Below are 24213 nucleotides of genomic sequence, written 5' to 3' on the forward strand. Positions count from 1 at the left end.
ATATTTCTTTCAAATTACTTAGATTACCTTTCGATACAAATGCACAATAAATAAGTTATTTTAGATAATTTCATCTTGGTTTTGACATTATTTTATTAGCGGCAATTTACTCATATATTGTGCACATATCCGTCGCTGGTGACCTGAGTCTATATTTTTAGCGATCCTAGGGTCGCTTATGATATTGACCAAGGAACCAGATTAACAGAATGTCAAACAACAAAAATGTTATTTCTTCAAGTGAGCCATATACCCCTAAACACAACGCAAAGTACGCAGATCAAACCTTTACAAATGTTATATCATATTTGGTAAAAAGCACTTTAGTGCTTGTGTTTGTAGTTATTAAATATATATAATCAAAATAAAACTTTCTTATCTTATTGCAAAGGACCATAAAGTACTGATTAAACAAATTAAATCGTGCTTTTACGTGACGTTATAAAACGACGCTTTTCTTTTTCCGTTAAGTATCCGAGTTCAGTCAAGGTCACGTGCAATTATAATAACCGCCTTCACTCGACCAAAAGTCTATATGATACGGGGTGTTCATTTATTCGTTTTCTTTGCCTTTGAATCATTGTGTTCAACATTTATTTGTTTTATTTGAGTGAATGATTGCTATATTCATATGTTTCATTTGTCTACTTGCTCTGACTGACGATCTATTACAGTCGTAACACATTGATATTTATTGACTTACTGCGCGGCGTATCTTTATCCGATACTAATTTTTGACAGTCACTTCAAATTGATTTCGCTTACATGGTCAATTATGTTCCTTTTGATATTGTACTAACTAACGTACTGTATTTCACTATACTAATATAGTGTCTTATTATTGAGATTATATTGCTTTTGAGGTAACTATTTTAGCATATTGCTCTTGAGATTTTTAATGTAGCAAAATGCTCTTGAGATAGTTAATTTAGCATAATGCTCTCGAGATTCCTAGTTAACATACTGCTCTCGAGTTTCCAGTTCAACATATTGCTCCTGAGATTACAGATTTAGCATATTACTCTTGAGATTCCTAGTTTAGCATACTGTTTTGAGATTACTAGTTTAGCATACTGCTCTTCAGATTTTTAATGTAGCATATTGCTCTTGAGATAACTAGTTAAGATGGGAGCTCGTCCTTAAACCATGAAAAATGATGAACTGACTGAGGAGGTTTGAACGTCCTTTTCGAGTATCGCACGAACGAGAATGATTTACCGTCAAACAATATAATTTATTAGTATACACTTTACTCAACACAAGGTGAGATGTTTTTCTAGTGGAGAAGGTAAAACCGACACGCCACATGATGTATGACGTGTACCTGACCCCAACATTACCAGCTTACAGTAATGAGCAGACATAGTGTGCTGTTAAGTGTTCACTTCAAGACCAAGCTGCAAGGATAGCCATGTGCAAGGGAGTTGATAGCACAATTGATAAAATATTGAACGCACTGTGCACAATATGTATGGTAGTGGTGAAAATAGATATCAATTACTTGTTTAATTTCATAGAGATCGGAACAGAGAAGATTAAGATGCTACATCATAGAGGGATAGTTTTGAAGGTATACCTTACATGGAAAGGGTCTACAGAGAAGCAAGTAGGGAAGCACCAGGATGTCAATACCATGTTGCATTTGGTGATATAGTTTAATTCAAAAGATATTACTGCCCAAGTGACTTTACCCAAGACTTCAATAAGCTAACTATAGCCATGAGACAGAAAAAAAAGAGGATTCGTGCATGAAAGAGGCGTATTTAGGAGATCAATGAGCTAAAGGGAATGGCAGAATTTAGTCATTCCATATCTCAACTAAAGAATCAACTAATACGCCCGAAACCATGTATTAATAAACAATACAAACTAGTAGAGTAGGCGATTGCGGAAGAAGCAAAATAGAACAGCAGACCTCCACGTCACAATTTCCAGTTCTGTCAACCAATTCCACTACAGATGATCATACAGATGATGTATTGTCCAATAACAACCCTTGTTTTGGTAAATTGTTACGGTCAATATATCCACCAGAGCTCGAGATAAATGACACTACAGAAACAGATTGTTCTGAATATTTTTTGGACCTATATCTCGAATTTGACCAGATTTACGATAAAAGATACGACTTTAATTTTATTATCATAAATTTTCCTTACCTGTGCAGAAATATCCCTTCCTCTCCTGCATATGGTGTTTATATTTCACAATTGGTTTGTTACGCTAGAGCAACTACTCTGATTTCCTTGAATGCCATAAATATCTGCGTAACAGTCTCTTGAATCAGGGGTATGAGGAAATATGTCTTAAAAGGTCTCTTACCAAATTATTTTTTTTAGATATATCAGTCCTCGGTTGAAAAATATGTTTTCTTCTAAAATAATGAGTAATGATTGTTTTTTTTTGTAAATTGTTCTCTGTGTTGATGTGACCGCTGATATACCGATTACGACAAAAGCATAAAAATACTTTTTAATCAGCACCGGACTTGAGTTGATTATGAATCGGATTAGTGTTTGGTAAATTTGTTGTTACCCTTATTTTCTACATATTTCAAGTAGGCTCAACATAGATCTCTATAACATGCGTGATGTATGTTTGGTTACACTTTGCTGGAGTTTAGTCTTAAACAATTGTCATAGTTCATCTATTGAACCATATTCATATAATTCATTTTCTCATATTTTATCTTTTATTGTATCCCATTTAGCCTTTCTGATATGCTATTTGCTGTTTGTTTCCAAGATTTTGGGTTTCATATCAATTCTACTAAAGACAATGTCGTAGTCTGATAATCCAGGTATTACTTTTGCTCGAGGGAATCATATTGGATTGTTTGTTATTATAAGATCTAAAATGTGTTGGTCCTCTTGTTGGTTTTTCAAATAGCTGTATTAATCTTTTATCGTATAAGATGTCTCCAAATTTGTAATGCTTTATCTGGCAGGTGGAATCTGGTTTAAGGTTTTAGCGGTCCATATCAATAGTGTATCCAGTTGTTGTTTGTTTCTTTCAGAAATGAAAACATTTTGAAATGTGCTAATTTTCTTAAATTTTAAGTGAATTTATTTTCAGCCGCGTAAATTATTTCCGAGTGTTGTAACTATAGAAAGCAAACATGGCGACCACCACTGCAACAAATGAAAGTCGATTAAAAGTGGAATTGGGTTTTTAGTTTTGTTCCCTTCATGTCGTTTAACGTGAACATTTTGAAATGTTTTCCCCAAATATTGAAATTGACAACCACGTCAGGATGCCGCCACTCTCAATGTCAATTACAGTGAATAAAGGACTGAAAAATAAACGATAAATACATTTTCCTAGCTTTTATGGTTGGAACTATATATATTTACCACTGTTTAATTTCTGTAATTTATCGTAAGATACTTAATTTATCGATACGTATAATCGGACCATTCACTCACAAACCTGACATATAAGTCATTTATTTGTTTTGTTAGTAATGTTACGATTTTTCACATCGATTTTTATAGATTAAATCGATGTTTAATCAACCCTGTAATGTAATAATATTTCAGTATTGTATTTATTTAAAAATATAATCCGTAAGGTACAAGCAAATTCTTTACTCCAATCAATTGAGCCAATTTTAATAAAAACACACCTCTTTTTAATAACAATGTACCTCTTGTTCTAAATGATGTAAATTGAGCATAGCGATCTTTAAAAAAAACTACAACCTACGACTCACTCAATATTCTTATATGCTGAACCAAAAGAAATTCATCCCCACAAAAAAAAAAAAAAACAAAAAAAAAACCAAAAAACAAAAACAAACAAAAAACACAAAAAAAAACACAAAAAACCCCAAGAAACAAAAACAAAAAAACAAAACAAACGCACAGAAAACAAACAAAATAAAAACAACAACAAAAACAACAACCAAAAATATTAAATTAAATAAAAATAAAAGTCAGAACACAAACAAACACAATTTTTTTTAAAATCCAGCCGCGATAAAAAATATTCAAAAGTGAGTCATTATTATCTTTGTCTAGCCGATGTTTACATGTCGTTGAATGTTTTCTTTCGAATTCTTGCATTATATACAAATATTTGAAGGTGAAAAAGCAACTGCAAAAAGGGAGGAAACTCGTTGTAAACAAAATTGTCTACAAGGCAATTATTTTGGTAAATACCTTCCTACATTGTGAAAATAATTCTTACAATTCTATACATTTTATCTACAATTCAATTTTAAAGCTATTCAACTCTACGCAGAACGTTATTTACAAAATTGTCTCCTTTTAGAAATAAAATGGAGAGTACCACATTACTTGTAAGTACACCAAAATAGCATGTCTTACATTGCTCTGTTGTTAAAGAGCATCACAATTATTTACGATCAACACCATCGTCAACATCATTCTGCTCACGTTCTTTGCATTTCCAAGTCAAGACCTTTGCAGTGTCAAAGTTTGACTATGTATCAAGTATTCTTTAAAATATCTCCACCACACTTTTAACCTACATCTTAGCCTCCACAAACCAAAGTATAAAACATGACTCTCAGTCAACAGCACGACATTCGCAAAGTCATTTTGATCATATCTCAATCATTTTCTGTAATCGAAAATCTATTGCATTGGTTTATTGACGCTTTGCGAAGCGGCACATGCGTGGATCGGGTTTTCAAACATCCAAGCAAACGGAAAAGGCTTTTCCGGAAATTTGCATTGCATCGGAAGAATATAATAGGATTCACACCAGTACTACTGAAAGCCAACCAATGAAAAAACATCCACATAATGTCAATATTGGGCATGTCGTAAATCTCTGGGTAGGTGTCGCCTATCAAGGTTAGGGTGTGAAGTGGTAACCATGACAATGCATATACTATAGTCAATGTAACCAACATGCGCACTGTCTAAGAATAAAAAGAAAATAGCATATTATTAGATAATGTGTAATAAAACACAGAATCCTCCAGGAAACATAATAAAACATTTCATTACTGTCTCGCTCGGTTCAAATATAGAATTGTCTCAAACACTGGAAATTAAGAATACGAAGATCTATCGCGTAGAAATCATGCTTGTATTTAAGGCTACATGTACGTTAATATATGAAGTAAAACGGATAGGGAATACCAAAAGTAGTTTCATATCAATTTCATCCAAAACTTTAAGCGTCATAATTATTTTAAAATATTTGAATGTTATGAAATTTATGTGAAATAAAATATTTATAGATCATCACAATATGTATCTAACAACCAAAGCCTGCATTGTATCTTATGATAATGACAAACAATGTATACACACATTGGTAACTAGAATAAAATATGAGATCATAAAACATGTACACGGGGGTTGACTGACGTACTTTAACATGAGGTTATGTCTACCTTCTCATATGAACAATTATAACATTGACAATGAAAACAAAAGAAATCAAATCTAAGCAATTAATATATACCCGTTTTTTGCTTTTGAGTTGATTGTTGTCTCTTGTTCTGTCCGTTTCTCCAGGTGTCTCTTTTAACCAGATTATGAATCCAATATGAGTGTAGCAGACAATCATAATGGCGAGAGGAAGAAAATATTGTAGTATCATTATAATCGCGCTGTATAACCTTTTCTGGGATGGGTCTTTCCAATCCTCCATGCAAATACCAATTGTCCCATCATCCTTAGGCATCTCAACAACAGTTGCGTATATAGCAACGGGGAGGGAAGCGGCGGCAGCACAGCACCATAAAATGCATATCAAGACTCTTGCATTTCTTTTCCGCAATCGCTCGCGTAATGGATGCCAGACCATTTGATGTTGGTCATAAGTTATCACCACAAGCGTGAAGGCTCTTTGAAGAACAGATGTCACCTGTAAAAATCCAACAATGGGACACATTACCGCCCCAAAGGCCCAATAGTGAAACACCAAGTTGCTTAGAATAGTAAATGGTATGCATATAGCAGCCATCAAAATATCACTGCTGGCCAAATTCGCCATAAAGAAATTTGTCACTGTGTAATTCTTCATGTTAAAGATGGTAAAGCATACCAATATATTACCACCTATTCCAACAAGAATGACCGCAGTGTAAGCTATTAGGAATGACACGAGTATCGTTGTATTAAGATTCGGTGGTTGATACTGGATAGTAAAGGATTCATTGTAATATGTTTTGTTTACATCGGAAATATTTTCCATCAACTGCGATTCAATTTCCATCATTATTCTGGTTAAGTCAGTCGTAACCTTTAAGTTCAAGTTTTCGAAGAGGAATGAATCCTAGGCTCATGTCTGTTGAACAAAGCCAAAGAAATGTGATAATTAAAACAGGTGTTTCTGGCATCTTAACCACATGTATGTGTTGACCTTTAATCAATTACTATACTTCACGAAGTCCTGTTGGAATATGATTTAAACACATCTTATTGGAGAATGATCTCGATTTTCATAGTTACTGGTTAATTGAAGAAAATTAATATGTAGACTTCGACGAATCCTAGATTTGGTTAGCATTGACAACCAGAGGAAAGTTGTTCGCAGGCTTGCCCAACACTATCTTTTTATAATTACTCGGATACTTCGGATTTGTTGATTACTTATAATTAAGCAAGCACAAACTTTAATAATCCGACACTTTATAATCAAGTTGTCAGAAGCTAAGCCATAAATTTGATAAGCAATACAGAACCAAAACAAACTGGTGCATTTACATTGTAATAAAATATGTATCAAACATATCTTTGTTTCTGTGCTTCTTAAACTGAAATATTATCCTTCTTAGTTGTAAAAACCGTGTGTCTTACAGGAATAATGTTCGCATACGGGAAAACAGGGATGAAATCGAAATTTATATCAACCAATGTGATGGTGATAAAACTAACTATCATTCAATAAAAATATTATATGTGTAATTGATTTATACAAGGTTTTCAAATGTGTAAAGTGAAATACGTCTCGAGTGAAATCTTTGAGTTTTTTAGGATTCACATCATTGACATACTTTCTGTTAACCGATTTATAAGGTGACCAGTTCAATAATGCAAAAAAATGCTTTCGGTACAGTTTTAAACGAGAATACTTTGTAAAATTAGGTTTTGAAAAGGATACAATATCACAATCATAGCACATCAGTTATATTCATATGAGAAGGAAACTCCGCAATTCGGAATCAAAATAAGATCGGAAAAGCATGTAAAATAAAGCAACTCATGTACACAAGTTGCATTACAAATAATATTAAGGCGTCTTGTATCGTATATAATTTTACATTTTTACGAATGAACAAATGATATGGTCTATCACACAGATTGAAAGAAACGTTTACTTAAACAACATTTAAATCTTCAAAATTTGAAACAAAGAGAATATGTCAAAATATAATGCCGATTCAGTGGTCTGTAATAATCAAAAGTTCGACAATCACAATAAAAACTGTTTGTGGCGGTTTACACCAACTTGTCGTTATAAGATACAAGATATTTGAGATGTTAATACTTGGATGTTTTAGAATCTTTTTATTGTTTAAATTCTTTCAGATATACGAAGGTAAGACTCACAATGTTATTCAGAGATACAACATAACTGACATGCGTGATAATCATCTAACAAACCTAGTATGTTGTATAAATAGGTTTAGCGAAATTCTGACAAGATTAAAGCGTTCAGCATGATGAGACCTATCTGTGGTCAGATTTTCATGTTAATCTGTTAAGCCATGTTGGAGTTATTGTCCTTTTTCGGCTTTTTAGCACACCTTTCCGAAGGCCATGTGAGCTATTGCCATCACTTGGCGTCCGTCGTCGTCGACGTTAACAATTTTTCAAAACTCTTCTCCTCTGACACTACTTGACCAATTGGGACCAAATTTGGTATAAATGTTGCTTGGGGTTTCCTGCATAGAATTGATATGGGGATTTTTGATTCGTCGGAAAAAAATGGCTGCCCTTACAAAAAATAAATATAGGGATCAGAAAGTAGTTTTTTTCGCATATTATACCTCCGAAACTGTTAGGTTTAGACAAATTCTTCCAATTGCTGGAGTGATCCTTATTGTAAGGCCTAAAAATGTCCCCAGGTATAAATATTGTCAGACGACTCCTTGTAAGAGTTATTCAGTGAGCGATTCGGGCTCCTGGGACCCTCTTGTTTGTTCTTACAATATCATGTTTACATCTAGAATTTTTTGGAATCTATGTTTAAAATTAACGACATTATTGGTCTCTAATCTAGTTCAACTATTTCAATTGGGAACTGAAGTAGTACTTGTCGCGTTAAGAAAGCCGTCACTTGTATCTTTATACACGTGGGTGGGTCCATCGAGCACTCTACAATCATCAATTTCAGGTATCATTTTTTATCATCTTTACGAATCAGTTAGTCGCATATTTTCTCGTACTTGGAGCAAGTACCTATGCATCGAACGACCATTGAGCGCAAACAAAAAATTGTAGGGGAATCTGGCAGACACTACTCGGTGTTACAATATTCCCCATAAAAAAAAACCCAAAATGTATGATGACTCAGAATAGGCGTTGTGAAAAAAGTGTACGCGACTTTAATAAAAATGAAATTATTTTTGACGAAGATGAAATCCTAAACAACCATAATTCCTACATGTCTTCTCTCAACATCGAAACAAAATGTAAGGACTTGCCTTACTTGTATTGGATTCCCAAACTTCATAAGCATCCATATAAGGAAAGTTATATAGCTGGATCTTCATCTTGCTCCACAAAAGAGATGTCAGTTCATTTTACAACGATATTGTGCGCAATGAAAGATGAACAACAAGCTAGTTTCAATACCACCTACTCTCGCAGTAGTATAAATTATATATGTGGATACTTAAAAATTCTAAAGATTTACTTGAAAACCTAAAATCCCGCAGTTTTTCGGAAATTAGTTCTCTTCAAACTTTTGATTTTCAACACTTCATACTATTTTGCCATATGATAAATTGAAATCTCGTTTAAAAGGTCTCATTCGTAAATCTTAAATTTGCTGATTCGAGAAATTATGTTGTTCTAGGTTATAAATCCACACATTTTTCTAAACATCTCAGAAGGGTAAAGTGTGCTACACAGAAACGCAGGTTTGTAGCATGCTTGATTTCCTCATTGATTACATATTTGTCACATTTGGAGGAGCTATTTTTCAGCAATAAATTGGCAATGGGCACTTATTGTGCTCCTCTCCTAGCCGACTTGTTTTGTATTCGTACGAGAATGAGTTTCGGTAAAAATAAAAATATAAAAGATACAAAATCTCATAATATCACAGATAGCTATGCGAAATGGTGATGTATTGTCTATTAACAACCCTTCCTGTGGTGAATGGTTACCTTCAATAAATCCACCAGAGCTAGAGATAAAGGCGACTACAGAAACAGCTTGTTCTGCATGTTTTTAGGACCTATATCTCGAATTCGACAACAGTGGTCATCTAAGTACAAAGATTTATGTACCTGTACAGCAATATAGTTACCTCATATTCGAGTTCATATTTCACAATTGATTCGCTACGCTAGAGCAAGTACTAACTACTCCGAATTCCTTGAACGCCATACATATCTGGGAAACAGAACCCTGAATCAGGGATATGAGGAAATGCATCTCCAAAGGTATCTTACCAAATTCTTTTTCAAATATCAGTCCTTGAATGAGAAATACTCTTTTCCCCCCTAAAACAATGAGTAATAATTGCTTTTATTAAATTATTCTTTGTGCCGATATGACCACTGATTTACCGATTATGACACTATAACATGCAGATGTTATTAAATCACCACCGGTAGCTTCACGCCACAATGGAAGACGGAGATTTGGTGCGCTGCAAAACCTAGATTTAATCCACAATTTCGTTTTTGAAATGCCCGTACCAAGTCAGGACCGTTGCGATACCAACTACTCCGGTGATGTTATATCTCTTTATTATGGATCGGATTAGTGTTTGGAAATTTTGTTGTTATCCACATCCATTAAAATGAATCCGGAATAGAACTTTGTAGGACGCGCATGCATGATTACTTACCAAGAACGTTAATATGACACCGAAGTTTTTTTGTTTTTTTTAATTAGACTACAAAATACATCCACTCCATTGAAAAAGAGAAAGTTGACCTTTTTTTTTCAATTTAATTTTTGTACAATATTACAATGAGTAAAATTGTTACTTGCAGAGTCCGTGACAATACCACAATTCAAAATAAATCCCAAATATAAAGACAAAAAGATTTTTGACTATCAAAATCAATTTTGATAATATCCCCGCGAAAGTATACCATTACGTATAAACTTTTTTAAATCTGATTTTTGGTAGAATTGCCAAGTTATTTGATGCAATGACTGTGTAAATTTAGATGTGGGTACCATCGCCTACCAATTTAGGTAGGGAGATGGCAACGTATTCCCAGAAAAGATCGTTTTTGTACACCTCTCTCATATCACATGATATTGGTGATGAGTACCACTATGTTATGATACGTAATTTTTCGAAAACGATAGAAAACAATTTTTCGCAGTTCATTGTTATTCAAACGCAAATACTTTGAAATTTTCAAAACTTTTTTCCTTATTGAATATACGCAGAAATATAGCTAAATTTTAACAAAGGTCATAGTACATACAGGTTCATTTCATTACATGTACAGTTGTTTACACATGAAATTTATGTAATATTTTCAATGTCAGTATATTTCTCTGTAACTGATATAGTTTAATAAAATCAAGTAAAAAAGTAATTGATCATGGATATGTATAATATTAATCTGTTAAATAAAGATAATATTTCTCAGTGTTGACAGTAATAACAAATTAGTTAAAACATTCAACATCATTTTTTTATGAACTTGTTCCTATTCGCCTTAGCTGTCGAATTTGGTACATAAAATTATTCCCATTTCACCATAGTAAGATTTGGAGTGAACTAAGGCGAAATGGGAACTTGTGTAAACATGTAATTAATTGCTACTTGTGTATTTATTGTAATTAAACCTATAAACACGTGTATGTGTAGATCTTTATATTGTTTTATTTTGTGAAATGATTAAGTGGAATTAGTTGGATTTCTGTCTAATATTTTTTATGAATGGCCTTTTTATCTTTTTTTCTGATTTTAATCATTTGTTTATTTCTTTTTTTGATGGATACCATAAATAAAAACGGCGAAGAACAAAATTCAAATGCTATGATATGGCTGAGCACTTTGATAATAATTTGATTCAAAGAAGCATTGTGACATCCCATTTTATTAGCATGCCAAAAATTAAAGAGACAAATTAAAATGTTCATTAACATATAACAAAAAAGTTTCAGGCGTAGCTCAGCAGCACAATTGTGAATGTTCATAGACCACATACAATAATCAGTGAAGCTTTAATACAACATCTTCAAAGTTGATGCAGTTCTTCTCGCAGGAGTAGTCAGACTGAAGCTGGTGAAAATATCTGATTGTTTCACTAGCATACACGTATCTTAGTACAGAATTAAAAAAAATTCTCCGAAGTGAAATTAATACTTTTTTCAAAAATATCTCAAGCTCTCTCAATAGAAAAAAAGGTCGGTGTCTAAGTCAAGTTATTCTGTACGTGTACGTGTAGAACGTCAATGTTATAAATTTAGCGACTGGCCCGATATGTCTTCCCAGCTAGTAGTTTTTTCCGTTTCTAACCCCTACTGGGATGGTAGACGTCTATATATATGTGTGACGGATGCTGCGGGTCAAGATATCTTACAACGGGCACCTGTTATAGTACCCCCTTTTTTCCGCGCGTATCACATTTGTAAAAATCGGTCTTATGGTGTTAAACTGACAGAAACTTGATTTGTTCAGAAAAGATAGGGCATGATTTGAACAAACAATTACGTAACAGTGAATATAAATTCCTAAAAACATTTTTTTTTCATATTTTAAAATTCATTTTTTTCTCCGAATAAGGTTGTTTTTTACGGCTCATTTTGAAGCCTGGAATTGTGTAATTATATCATAAAAAATTCACCAACAGATACAGAAAATACTCAAATTGAAAATAAAAGTGCTTTCCTTTCACAGTTGTCGGATTTGTTTGAAATATATTGTACAAGTTCTTGCCTACGCGTGGTCGCCTCCTCACACGTTGACGCCAACTAGTGGAATGTGGCGCGCAACGCAAATTGATGACGTAATACGCACTATCTGACGGGAAATTCTTTGCTACATGTACACGTACCCGTACGCGTCGCTTTGCTTAACCTCTCTATTAGAATTTTGACAACGGGTATTTCGTGCTAGGGAAACGGATAAACTTTGGAATATAACCATTGTTTCATTTTAGGATGTTTAAACAACATAAACGCAGATATTGTCTTCACATTGGACGAATCATCGAGCGCTAACTCCGCATCTAGTTATGGGGGCTTTTCTGATGTATTAGATGCTGTGTCAGAAGCAGTCGGAAGATTAAATATAGATAGCTCTAGAAACATCAATGTCGGAGTATCAGCCATTCACAATGTTTCTTACGTAAGGACGGTGTTTAATCTCGGGGATTATTCAGACCTTTCGTCGTTACAATCGGCCGTGAAAAGCACAGATTATGGTGGACTGTGGGGTACAGATATGGCACTCGGTTTGTACTACAGTTGCTTCCAGATGTTCGGTGGATCTGGTGATCGTTCATGGGCTCGTAATTACCTTATTTACATTACACATGGGTGGACTAATACGACAGTAGCACCATCTATAGCACAAGCTTGTAAAGATGCAGGAATAACAGTTGGTATCTTCGCTATTGACAGCAGCGCCGATTCATTATCATCAATGGTCTCATCCGGTCATTTTGTGAATACCAATTTCAGGGATGGATGTATACCAGGTGACATGTCCAGACTTACGTACGAGATGACCGACTGTCAGTGGTGTAAGTATATGTAGCCTCAGAATTAGTCAAAAAGGGAAAAAACTTACATTTGACTAATCTTATGAATCTCGCATGCACTAGATCTGTTCATCTGTGGTAAAATCCCTCCCTTCAGCACTTGCGTATGGAGTTTGTATATCACAACACATGCGTTTTACTATAGCTCTCATGCCAAAACTACCGCGGATTTTTGTACCGCGCTAGACTTGTTTACAATAAGGCTTCTTGAACAGGGTAATATTGCTACAATATTAATGTCATCACCAAAGTTATATGATCGTCATTATGAACTCGTGGACCGTCATTATGTATCCATCTGCACTCCAAGAAATAGTTTGTTCACGGTATCATAAAGCTCCTTTCCCTTTTAATCTACCCGGACGTGACATTTTATAGATTTCAAGAAAAACAGAGAACACTTACCATATGCCGGTTGACCTGGTCCATGCTCCCAGTTTTTGTGAAGTCCGGGTTGTTCACTTGCTTTTGTTTCTTTGTTCATGTACCAGTTATTTTGATTATTTCACATTCTATGTTGTGAAAGAGTAATCAAGGGAACCAAGATTCCAGCGGAAATCAAAAGAATGTAATCCAGGGACAAAGACCAGACATGGAAAACAGACAAACACAACAAAGAACATAAAGTAACTAAAATAATACATACAAAATAACAAAAGTAAATGAGCAACTCGGACTTCACTAAAAACTGAGAGCATGGAGCAGGTCACCTGTAATTTTCTAGAAACACCCGCCTAGTTGCTCATAAAAGTCAAGTCCGGGGTAGACGAAAGAAGAAAGGAAAAGTATGACATGTTGAACAAATCAGTTTTCATGGTGCAGATGGATACATCGTAACGATCCACGAGTTCACGATAACGACCGTAAAACTTTTGTAGTGATGACTTCAATCGTGTAGCAACATAACCCTGTTCCAGAAACATAATTGTGAGAAGTCTAGTGCAATACAAAAAGTCTACGGCAAGTTGCGGCAAGCTCTAGGATAACGTTGTGATATGAAAACTGCATATGCCGGTGCTGAAGGGATGTTGCCACAGATGCAAGGTGATAAAAAAAAAAAAACAAAACAAAAACAAAAAAAAAAACAAAAAAAACAAAAAAAACAAAAAAAAAAACAAAAAAAAAAAAAAAAAAAAAAAAAAAAAAAAAAAAAAACGGTTAGAGATATAAAGTTCCATCCCACTGATTAGTATAATTTCTCGTAACCATTTAAATCTAATTTAGACTACACTGAAAAATTAGTACAGTCCAAAGGTGCTTTATTTCCGGTGCTAATTAGATTGTCACTTGGAGCTTATCTTAATACTACGCAATAGAAAACGGAAGTTCAACATATACCATGAATGCTTCCGGCATCAATACCTATCAACCTCTGTAAATATTGCCTACACAGCACCATTTTCTCTCTTCAAATATTTACAGGATCTAAAATATTAACAAAAATACGACAGAAAAGAAAAAAAAATAGATATGTACATGTTGTATACAATATCAGGAGTGAATATGGATAGTGGTGGGGTTTTCAAAGATGCTGAAAATTGCTGTGTAGATGAATGTAAATCACGTGACTTGTGTATATGTGCATGTACATGGGGATTCCCGTGCGGTGCACGCATAAAGACTACTCGGAACTTTTATCCGAAATAAATATATATAAGAAAACATGAATTTCCCATTATCTTTACGCGATAAACACGGTTAATAAATGACTCAATCAAAAATTGAAACAAAATAGAAAATGGCGAAAATGGCCATCTGTTATACCCCGGCAAATGATCTGCTAATCTGATCACCGCCACGCAGACAGACCACTTCGCCCTAATTTAAGTAATGCGGGTCTTCATTCCAATGACGGAAAGACCAGTGGCCCTTCTTTCGATTGGATATTGTTCAAATACATATCATTCCCAGTAGTTGTAAGATGTGTACCATCGTATCTAAACAAAGATTTTTTCTCAAGCCCTTATATTTGTGTGTCTAATGACACAACCAAGGATACTTAAAGTAAGATTTCTAACCATTAAATGGTTAGAAAAGGTTTTACGGGTCAAGTCGACCGCATTTCAATTATCGGCTTCATGCCAATATCTCCTCATTAGTATTTCTCACCAATCTATCATGGCCTTATGGCATTCATTTTTAGTCTTAGCATGTTTTTTTTTCAATGTCCACGTACAAATCTGATGTTTTGGCTGTTCCCAGATTGTTTGAACCCTATTGAACTATAATGCATTTTGCCGCATGAAAATTAGATACATTGTCAACAACTTCATTGAATTCCCGCTATTTCATACCCCTATGTCCGAGCCAGTGAATGTGGTAGCCTGCATTTTGCAAGGTGAGCGTTGTCCCCTGGGTCTTGATACCGCACGTTTTTTGGGCCCAGACGATCCTATGATCCACAAATCTTCAGCACCTAAATAAAAAAGATGCGTACATTTGCTGTTTTTTCAATGAAGCTTAGCATCACCTGCATATACACTGTAGTGAGTATTTACAAAAGTTAAATATTAAGTTCCGAGCAAATGTACACTTTATATGTGTCAGAGGACCACCTACCCCATTTCATTATCGTTTCATCATTAAAACCAAGTCTTTTCGCATCGCTTGTGCCCCCTACACGTAAGGAATGAGACATAAAATGTCCCTTTTCTTGACAGAAAGCTAAAGCTTTTTGTAACACAGTAGAAAACTGGTACCTGATCAAGTTAGTTTCGTCAAAATGAGTGGAAGGGTTCGTATCGGGTAAGTTGCTATTTCTTAAGTCTAAGTAACACTTATGGTTTCTAACTGGACAGATAAGCTGGTCGTAGTAGAACGGTGTCGCTGATCGACCTTTGCGCTACATAATTTAATGTGCGTGTCATGTTTGTGATAGGTAGGCAGTGAAATAAAGAATATCATATAAGGAAGCAGGCAAAATTATGTCTATGCCGTAGAGTTGTCGAAAGTTATGAATGGATTCTAGGGCAATACCGTAACTTTTCCAACAAGCACATCTATCTCTGACGTTAAATTGTCCTCAGATGGCCTGTGATTATAGCCCTCTTCTTCCGCTTCTGGACACAGGGCCCGGAATTTCTGTCAATCAGAACGACTTTAAGCGTCAACTACTTCATTTAATTTGCCAGAAATATGTATCGCTTTGATAAGTATGTAATTTTTAAGTGTAGACAAAACTAAGCATCTGACTAGTCCCATAACCTTAGGAGACTTTTAAGTTCTTCTATTAATACTGTGAACCACAGACTGATAATCGATGTGAAAAATAAGTTTCTTGTTTTTTCAGGTTGTCGTCCCATATATGCAAAGCAACCACTACCTGGGACAACTCCAAATATGTTAACTCTTTGAGATTTCTCTGACCATTCTGCGAGCCAATTACCCTTGGCCAATTTCTCCCAAAAATGTACAACCAAATCTCAGATTTCCACCCAACACTGTTGGTATAGTTCAATAGAGTCTACGGAGGACCAATTTTCGTCGGAAATAACAGTAACACCGTTGTAATGTTCCAGAGAGGACAATCAAACCTCAAGATCTTTTTTCATGGGCTTTGATACTCGAATTTTATTTTCACTCCACGTGAAGCGTCAATAAGCCTTCTACAGAAAACCCTTCCTGGAGCCACAACTTGACAAGTAAAATTCAAAAAGCACCGTCAACGATTTAAGTTTGCGTAATGTTACCTTTCTTGAATTTAAAAGGAAGCTAAGCATTTGTTTGATCTTAGCAATCTCATCTTCCTTAGCCTAAGTTCTATGGTGACGGTATCAAATTCTATACCCAAAAATGTTAATATCTCTACAGGTTCAACAGTTTTGTCTTCGGCCAAGGGACCTCCATTCTTCACAAAATGTTTGGAAATCATTCAGTGTATTACTACATTTGTCGTAATAAAATTTACCATCAAACTGGAATCCTAATTGGTCGAAGTCGGAGGGGGACGACCTCAACAATCTAAGCGCGCTCTTTATGTCAGCTTTCGCTTGTTAAGTTCCCTTGCCTAACTATTTTTAATCATATCTACCGCGCCATCTACCTTAGCATATCGAACTGAACGATACTCGGGATCAATAAAGTCGTTTACCGAGTTGTTAAACGGGTGTGAAAGATTATAAGTCGGAAGTCACAATTCTTTTTCTCTGATAAAAATATCGGCGAGATTCGCCTATAACGGGTGAGAGGGAATGGGCCCGGCTATTCTACTTAAAAGTACTTCTTCGTTATTTTTTCCCCGTACTATCTGAGGATATCGAGAAACAGTAGATGAGTTTTTTGTTTCATAGGCAACCTAGTTCCTGCATATTGCAGTTTAAATCCAAATTCGAGACCAGGGATCAATTATTTTGCAATATTAGTTTTCGGGTATTGACCATGTCGACACGGATGTGAGGCTCCAAGCGAATAGAAAGATTTATGTTCGAATGCAAAATTTTTCGGGGTGTTTACCAAAGCATTCTGTGCATTTGTGTGCATATTTGCATTGTTCTTTGGCTTACGCTTTCCCTCATTCAATCCCAAACGGGCACAAAAGGAATTTGTATATCTCTCTGAGGAGGTTGAATGATGATTTACGTCATTATGACATTGTCTATTGTTATCTGATACACCGTTGAGGCTAAACATTCTTTGATGGGTAACGACATACAGAACCCAGAGCTCCATGTCAATGACAGCCCATGATGACTCACGATACTTAGCTTCCTGTAACCTTAACTTTTCATCATAGGATACCCAACCTAGTCTTGAACCCCATGTACTTGCTAGTCTTACCGTATGCATATGTTTAAGCATTAAAATTTTTCCTGACCCCTATCTGGTCATTTTTCCATTACAAGACTCAAAACCATGAAAGCCGATGTGAATATTGGATATCCTAATTTATTTTGGTGGAATTATACACAGCTTGCCAGAATTCAATGATAGGATCTCGTTCGTATGAGTGTCAAGGAATATATCTTTTGCCGACTTTAGCAAAAGTAAATTGAATAACTGCTTAAAAAAATATCCACGGTAAGCACGGCAAAATCTACTGAAAAGCAAAAGTTTCATCTTGTCAACAAAACTGAATGAGTATCGCATTTGTTTGGACCAGTGTCTTTAGGTATAACGTTTTCTTTATCATTTACGATATCAGTATACATAGAATAAGTTCTTTACTCTTGCCGTCGATTGAGTTATTTTAGACAAGTTATCCTTCTGAGAAGAACTAGCACTACATGTACGCATATCGTCCTTCATTTGTTACGTTCCATTTGAAGTTTTGCCTTTTGATCGCGTAAATGGCTCATTTCTAACTGAAGTTAAAACACTCGTTAGTTCAGCTTCTTTTGTTTTTAATTTAGTTTTCAGTTCCTGTATTTCGTCTTTAAAAGTTTTATTTCAGTCGTCAATTTTCTTATCAGTGTTTGCAAGAGACCCACTGGAGTGCAGTTTCATGTCAAGAACCATGACAATAATAACTGAATTGTCAGAATGTTTTGTATTTACTTTGTTACAAAGTTTTGAACAAATATCCGCAATAAAACTGGCGTTATCGCCATTACCCATATGAGTTCGTCGATTACTTTTTAAAATAAACTGACGTAATTCCGTTACGTTATTTGCCCCTTCAAGAAATTGGAAAATAACGTAAATGCCGTCCGCTAGTTTTTCACCGAGCGATATTATTTTCACTTTCACGACTAGCTCTTTTGACCAACTTAGTTTACTTCATAAGACGTATGTCTCGTACGCACCAGATCAAAAAATGCTTTCCGGATTAGACACATGTCTTGTACATCGTAAGTTTTAACAAGTTAATGTTTGAATGTTATTCTGTAGAGTTGACAAAAACATATGATTATCATTGAATTGACTATCAGGTATTTCGCAATTGTTATTTATAGTAAAGCAGGCCGTATCGAACACGCTACTAGGGTTTTAGATCTTTATTCAGTAAAATAAATAACCCTGAAATGACAACAAAACAATAATAAAGTAATCCCAGTATCACAAATTATATAAGTAAGTATAACAACTTGCTCTCAAACTATCATTAATAGAATGCAGTTCATACTCTAGATATGTAATTAGAAAACAATGACAATAAAAGTACTCAAGTTCAAAATAAATCTAACAGTCATACTAGATAATAGCTATAAATAAATAGACAAACTTCTTCACATATGAATGAATGACAATCATATATTTTATCAAATAACTAAGCTTAATAATTCTCATATAAAACCAAGTACACTATAAAACATATAAACCTACCAATCTATGGGACTAGGTTATAATAGTCTACAGCTACATATATAGCATACAGGGTCAGTACATATCTCCTGAAATTAAGGAATAAAGCATAAATACTCGGATCAAAGCTATGAACCCATCATATAATACAGAAACTTATTACACGATCTATAACACGTCTCTATGATGAAAATACTAATACATGTATATACTACCCTACAATAAACAAGACTAGCATAAACAATTATCATGCGATGTCAACTATAGACCCTTAACTGCAAGGGTCAAGGTCACTCCCAGTATCTCTCTAAAATCTTCCAGTCTACAACTAAACTACAGATTCATATCGTAATACATTCACAGATTCATAAACGATCTCGCATCGATCATATCAATCGAAGCAAGGCCAAACGTACCGACTACGGACATAACACACACTGCATACACCATTCACTTTACACTGTACAAAATATGATAACATACCAGATAAGTGCTTCTTTTAGCCACACCAATCGAGTGTTCCTTTGAATATTGTCTTCTGCACTCAAAGTATGCACTAAAGTCTATATCACAGTTGTGCGATAAACTTCTGAGAATGTGAATTATTTCAAATGTACAGCATTAAGATCGAACTTCCATTTCCAAGTATAATTAAAAAAAAACCCAATGAGTTTATTTTGACCAATCAGAACTGAACTAAATCAGGCGTGACAATTAGCATTGTAAAAGCAGAAAACTATTACAACCAGGCTCAATGAAGTGAAGTATGACTGATCAAAACATACTAGAGACCATATATAGCAGATGACGGAAAATATAATGAATACACAATATCTGGCAAGCAATACACAGTAATGGTATATTTATGAAATAGTAAAAATACACCCCATCACAATAGTGCTCTGTGGGTTTTGTGTATTGGCATTAGTTACTACTTTGTTTGAATTGTCATGCATACATGTATGTACATTGTAAGAATTTACCGTAAAAGAAGTATCACTCATTATGTGAGCACTTGACGACATCAACTCACAACTCTTAATAATGACGGATACACAAATGTTTTCATTTAAAAGTGTCAATTTTCTATTTATAAACCCAGGGTATGGACATATGTTTGTTTGTCCGAGCAGCAATATTTTAGCTATATTCAGAACATGAAATGAATGATAAAATGAACATGAAATGATGATGAAATGAAAAAAAGGATGGGACACAAGGATAATAGGGTCGACAAATTTCGATTGCCACTAGAAAAAGGGGGGATGGGTAAGATCGGGCAATTTAGCCTCCTTTGGCGGAGCGCAAAGGTTCCTACTCCTATCGAATACCACAGTAGGGTTCTTTAACGTGCGAGGAACATGACATCTTTCCCAACATTCCCAGGTACCTCATTCCACCACCTGGGGCACACATCCCAGATGCTCTGTGGGCAGAGCGCCCAGCCCCCGCTAGGTTTCTGAGCACTATTTAGTCGCCTTTTACGACAAGCTTAGCGCTGCTGCAGGCCTATTCTTTTGACACCCGGACCTGCACGGGGCGACACATGTATAAATAAATTCAAAGCTTTCTGTGGATCGTTACGGTGTATCCAACTGCACCATGAAAACTGATTTGTTCAACGTGACATAGTTTTCATTTACTCTTTCATCTACCCCGGATTTGACTTTTTGTGAACAACGCGGCGGGTGTTTCTAGAAAAGCAGAGGACGCTTACCTTACCGGTGGACCTGGTCCATGCTCCCAGTTTTTAGTGAAGTCCGAGTTGCTCATTTACTTTTGTTACTTTTTATGCATTATTTTAGTTACTTTATGTTCTTTGATGTGCATGTTGGTTTTCCATGTTTGGTCTTTTTGTCCCTGGAATACATTCTTTTGATTTCCGCTAGAACCTTGGTTCCCTTGATTGCTTTTCTATATGGGAAGCCAGGGTGGACCACTCGAAGTTACAAATTTTTCTCCATAGGTTCCACAACCAATCGCAGAACTGAATATCGGTCTTTACCTTGATAATATCACATCTATAAATATGTAAAAAGTAAGAGATTACATGGTGCATAATTTGACTTATTCTGAAATTCGATTAAGTGTGTTTGAACACAAATTATGGATTCTATCTATTTTATGGTAGCTATAGCTATATAAACCCGACCAATACTTCCGGTTTATAGCAGCATCATGCGTGGTTTGATTTAAGCTATCTATCATGGTTTGTCTGTTTTCTTTGTCTAGTCTTCGTTTCCGGTTTAATTATGTTATGTTCTTCCTTCTAAATCAGTTTCTGTCTTGCTTTATTTGTCATATTGAAACTCCTGGTTATCTAAGTTCAAGATTGAAAGTATGGGATGCTAGGGTATAGTCAACTGGTATATTTACAGACCCTGCAGTGTCCATTACATTTCATGGAGGATTACTATTTCTGCCCATTGACAGAAAAAGGAGCAATGCACGATTAAAATAGTGTACCAGTATTGCGAGACAGTTGTCTATCCACATAAAGGTTCTACAACATTACATGTTGTAAGGTAATTTAGAAATGTCAATTTTGTTAACAATTATGATATACACAAAATGGAGGCGGAATGGGATTATCACTTCTATTATTGATTTTTAGTCCTAAGTTTTAGTAGGATAAATTTTGACTAGCCTTGTGGACATAAAATCAGACGTGCTATAGGTTAACATCAAACATGTACTCTAATCCTAAAAAAATACTTCTATTCTCACGAGAGGTACAGGATTCCTACAAGTTATACTGATGCACAGTCAAGCGCGGATGCAAAGGGCTGGCGTACCGGGCGTAAATCGGTAAGAAAAAAAAATTTCACCACAAGTTTCACCCCATAATATTTGTGCTCGATGCAGGAGCGGGTAAGCACATCGGTAGGAAATTTTTTTAGATGACTCTGCAGTTTCATACGCAATCTTGGCTCTATATTTCAGATTGCGATAGTGGCAGTGGTCTTGTTCTCGGTGGCAACCCAAGTACGAGCTCTATTGAAAATGTTGGAAACTCTGGTAAGTTGGCATTGGAAACATTAAAGCCGTGGTCTACATATTGAAAAAAAGTAACTATGGTAAGTTCTCGATTGAAATGCCAACCAATCTAACACATTCGCAACCAGTGTATGACAAAGTTATCCCTACGATTCGTTTGTTATACATGTTTTCTTTCTAGTATGTTTTTCCTTTCATATTGAAGTTTCGACAACAGAGCCTTCTGTTTATGTTGGTTCTATATTCACACCCAGCAAATTTAAACGGTGTATGATTTCTAGTTATATTTCATTACAATCTGTACCTCTTTTATTCACTATAAAGCCATATACTTACATCTCTATGATTCCACTATAAATTAAAAAAGGAAGAGATATTAAATTGTAAATGGATACTGATAAACAGTTTTATATTTTAGTCTAAATGATAAAAACAACATCAATAAGACAGAATGGAATAAATATACTAGTTCAAGGAAAAACTTTATGGTTGGTGTAAATGTAAAACCACAATATTTTACAATACATGTATTACAGTATAAATTATAAAATAGAATAGTTCACAACGAACATTCATTTCAACCTCTTGTACACTTTTTAATGGTTCTGTTTTTAATAATGACATATAACGATCACGTACCGAGAACTCTGGTTCCACAGTACAAGTAAAACAAATTTAATTGATGTCTCGGATATGATTTTAGCTCACCTTTCCAAAGGCCATGTCAGCTATTGCAATTACTTGGCTTCCGTCTCGTCGTCCGTCGTTGTTAGCAATTTTTCAAAGCTCTTCACCTCTGACACCAATTGTGACCAAACTTTTAATTGCTGAAATGATCCTTACGATAAGTCCTACCAAAGCCTTGTTGAGTCAAAATGGTCGGACAACTTCTTGTTAAAGTTATTGCCTTTGAAAGGCAAAATTCAACCAGGTGAGCGATTCAAGCTCCTTGGAGCCTCTTGTTTAATTTAAAGGATATACGTACATATTTAAAAGTCCTGCTGCCCAGTTTCAGTGCTGTGGTAGGATACATACATGGGAATTCGTAGCTCACAACAGTGGCACCCTTACTCTTCAAGTCTGGAAACCCACCAGCAGTACAACATACATGCTGACAGGAACAAACACTGTTTATATACCAAGTAAGTTTCTAAAGGTGAAACTGATTTCAGAATTCACTTATATTTTAGTACGTGAGTTACCTTTACAATATGTAATTGGTTGACTGATTAAAACATTAATAGTATGAGTTCTGAGAAAACATTATTGTTTTCACTTATATAAATTTCAAGCGAGTGTAGACAGAATTATGATCTTGTGTCTAACAATACACGACGTATTTCCACTCAATTTCAGGCAGTGCAGTAGGTCATGTTCACACATATATTGTTCCCAACAACGAGCGGATTACTGTCAATAAAGGAGATTTTTTCGGATGGTATGCTGAAATTAGATATAGTGAAACCAACTTAGGTCAAAAGTCAAATGACATAAACGCTGATTGGGACAGAAACAATATCCAACCTATAGCAACACACAGGAAAAACACCGCGATCGTACAAAAAATGGAAACTTGAGTACAGAAAGCTTCTCCTGCTTTAGCTTAAACACTCATATCATTACAAATAGTCGAAGTGAAAGGAAACATAAGATAAAATGATTTAGTCCTAATGATGGATTTGAACAAATCTTATAAATCAATGGCGGTAGTAGACAATTTTGAAATGATGACAAAGCTTACCTTAAATAAATGCATGGTACAAAACTTTAAAATAACGACAGGGTTAGATATAATAACTCAGTTACAAACATAAGTGGCAGTAATTGCTCTGTACAATAGGTTTTCCTAACCGTTCAAATCCTTATTTCAAAATGATTTCACAGCACTGAAAACATTTGACGCTAAGAGAACCATGTGATCATGACGTGTAGTAACTATCTCTCATATTAAAACCTCTTGTTGATTACTTTATATCCTGCAATCTATACATAGCAATGACTACTTCCGTTTTACTTAATTCTTTTTCATTTAATATAAGATCTCTGTAATATTTTGTTTTGATATTCATTAATGCTGGAATGCGGTG

The 24213-nt window shown here is 35.0% G+C and overlaps 2 protein-coding genes and 1 long non-coding RNA gene across 3 annotated transcripts in view; 1 reads left to right on the plus strand and 2 right to left on the minus strand.

The window, feature by feature from the left end:
* Window positions 1-3528: 3528 nt before the first annotated feature.
* Window positions 3529-7210, minus strand: LOC148622384 (RYamide receptor-like). Its single transcript, XM_088572257.1, has 2 exons — window positions 5440-7210; window positions 3529-4888 (listed from the first exon to the last, which is right to left on the minus strand). Exons 1-2 carry the CDS (start codon window positions 6196-6198, stop codon window positions 4574-4576), a joined length of 1074 nt encoding a protein of 357 aa, XP_088428383.1. The 5' UTR covers window positions 6199-7210; the 3' UTR covers window positions 3529-4573.
* A 172-nt stretch (window positions 7211-7382) lies between these two features.
* LOC148622385 (uncharacterized) overlaps window positions 7383-24213 on the plus strand; it is a 34152-nt gene continuing 17321 nt past the window's right edge. The window contains exons 1-5 of the mRNA XM_088572258.1: window positions 7383-7521; window positions 12287-12871; window positions 22073-22147; window positions 23101-23268; window positions 23483-23564. Coding sequence (XP_088428384.1) covers window positions 7461-7521; window positions 12287-12871; window positions 22073-22147; window positions 23101-23268; window positions 23483-23564 — 971 coding nt within the window. The 5' untranslated portion in view covers window positions 7383-7460. The remainder of the gene's footprint in view (window positions 7522-12286; window positions 12872-22072; window positions 22148-23100; window positions 23269-23482; window positions 23565-24213) is intronic.
* Window positions 18808-24027, minus strand: LOC148622386 (uncharacterized). Its single transcript, XR_015920634.1, has 5 exons — window positions 23868-24027; window positions 22835-23569; window positions 19613-22477; window positions 19151-19218; window positions 18808-18844 (listed from the first exon to the last, which is right to left on the minus strand). It is a non-coding gene; the product is annotated as an uncharacterized LOC148622386 (long non-coding RNA).

Source organism: Perna viridis, chromosome 3, assembly GCF_037379345.1.
Source record: "Perna viridis isolate PV_CMFRI_1.1 ecotype Kerala chromosome 3, ASM3737934v1, whole genome shotgun sequence".
Taxonomy (NCBI): domain Eukaryota; kingdom Metazoa; phylum Mollusca; class Bivalvia; order Mytilida; family Mytilidae; genus Perna; species Perna viridis.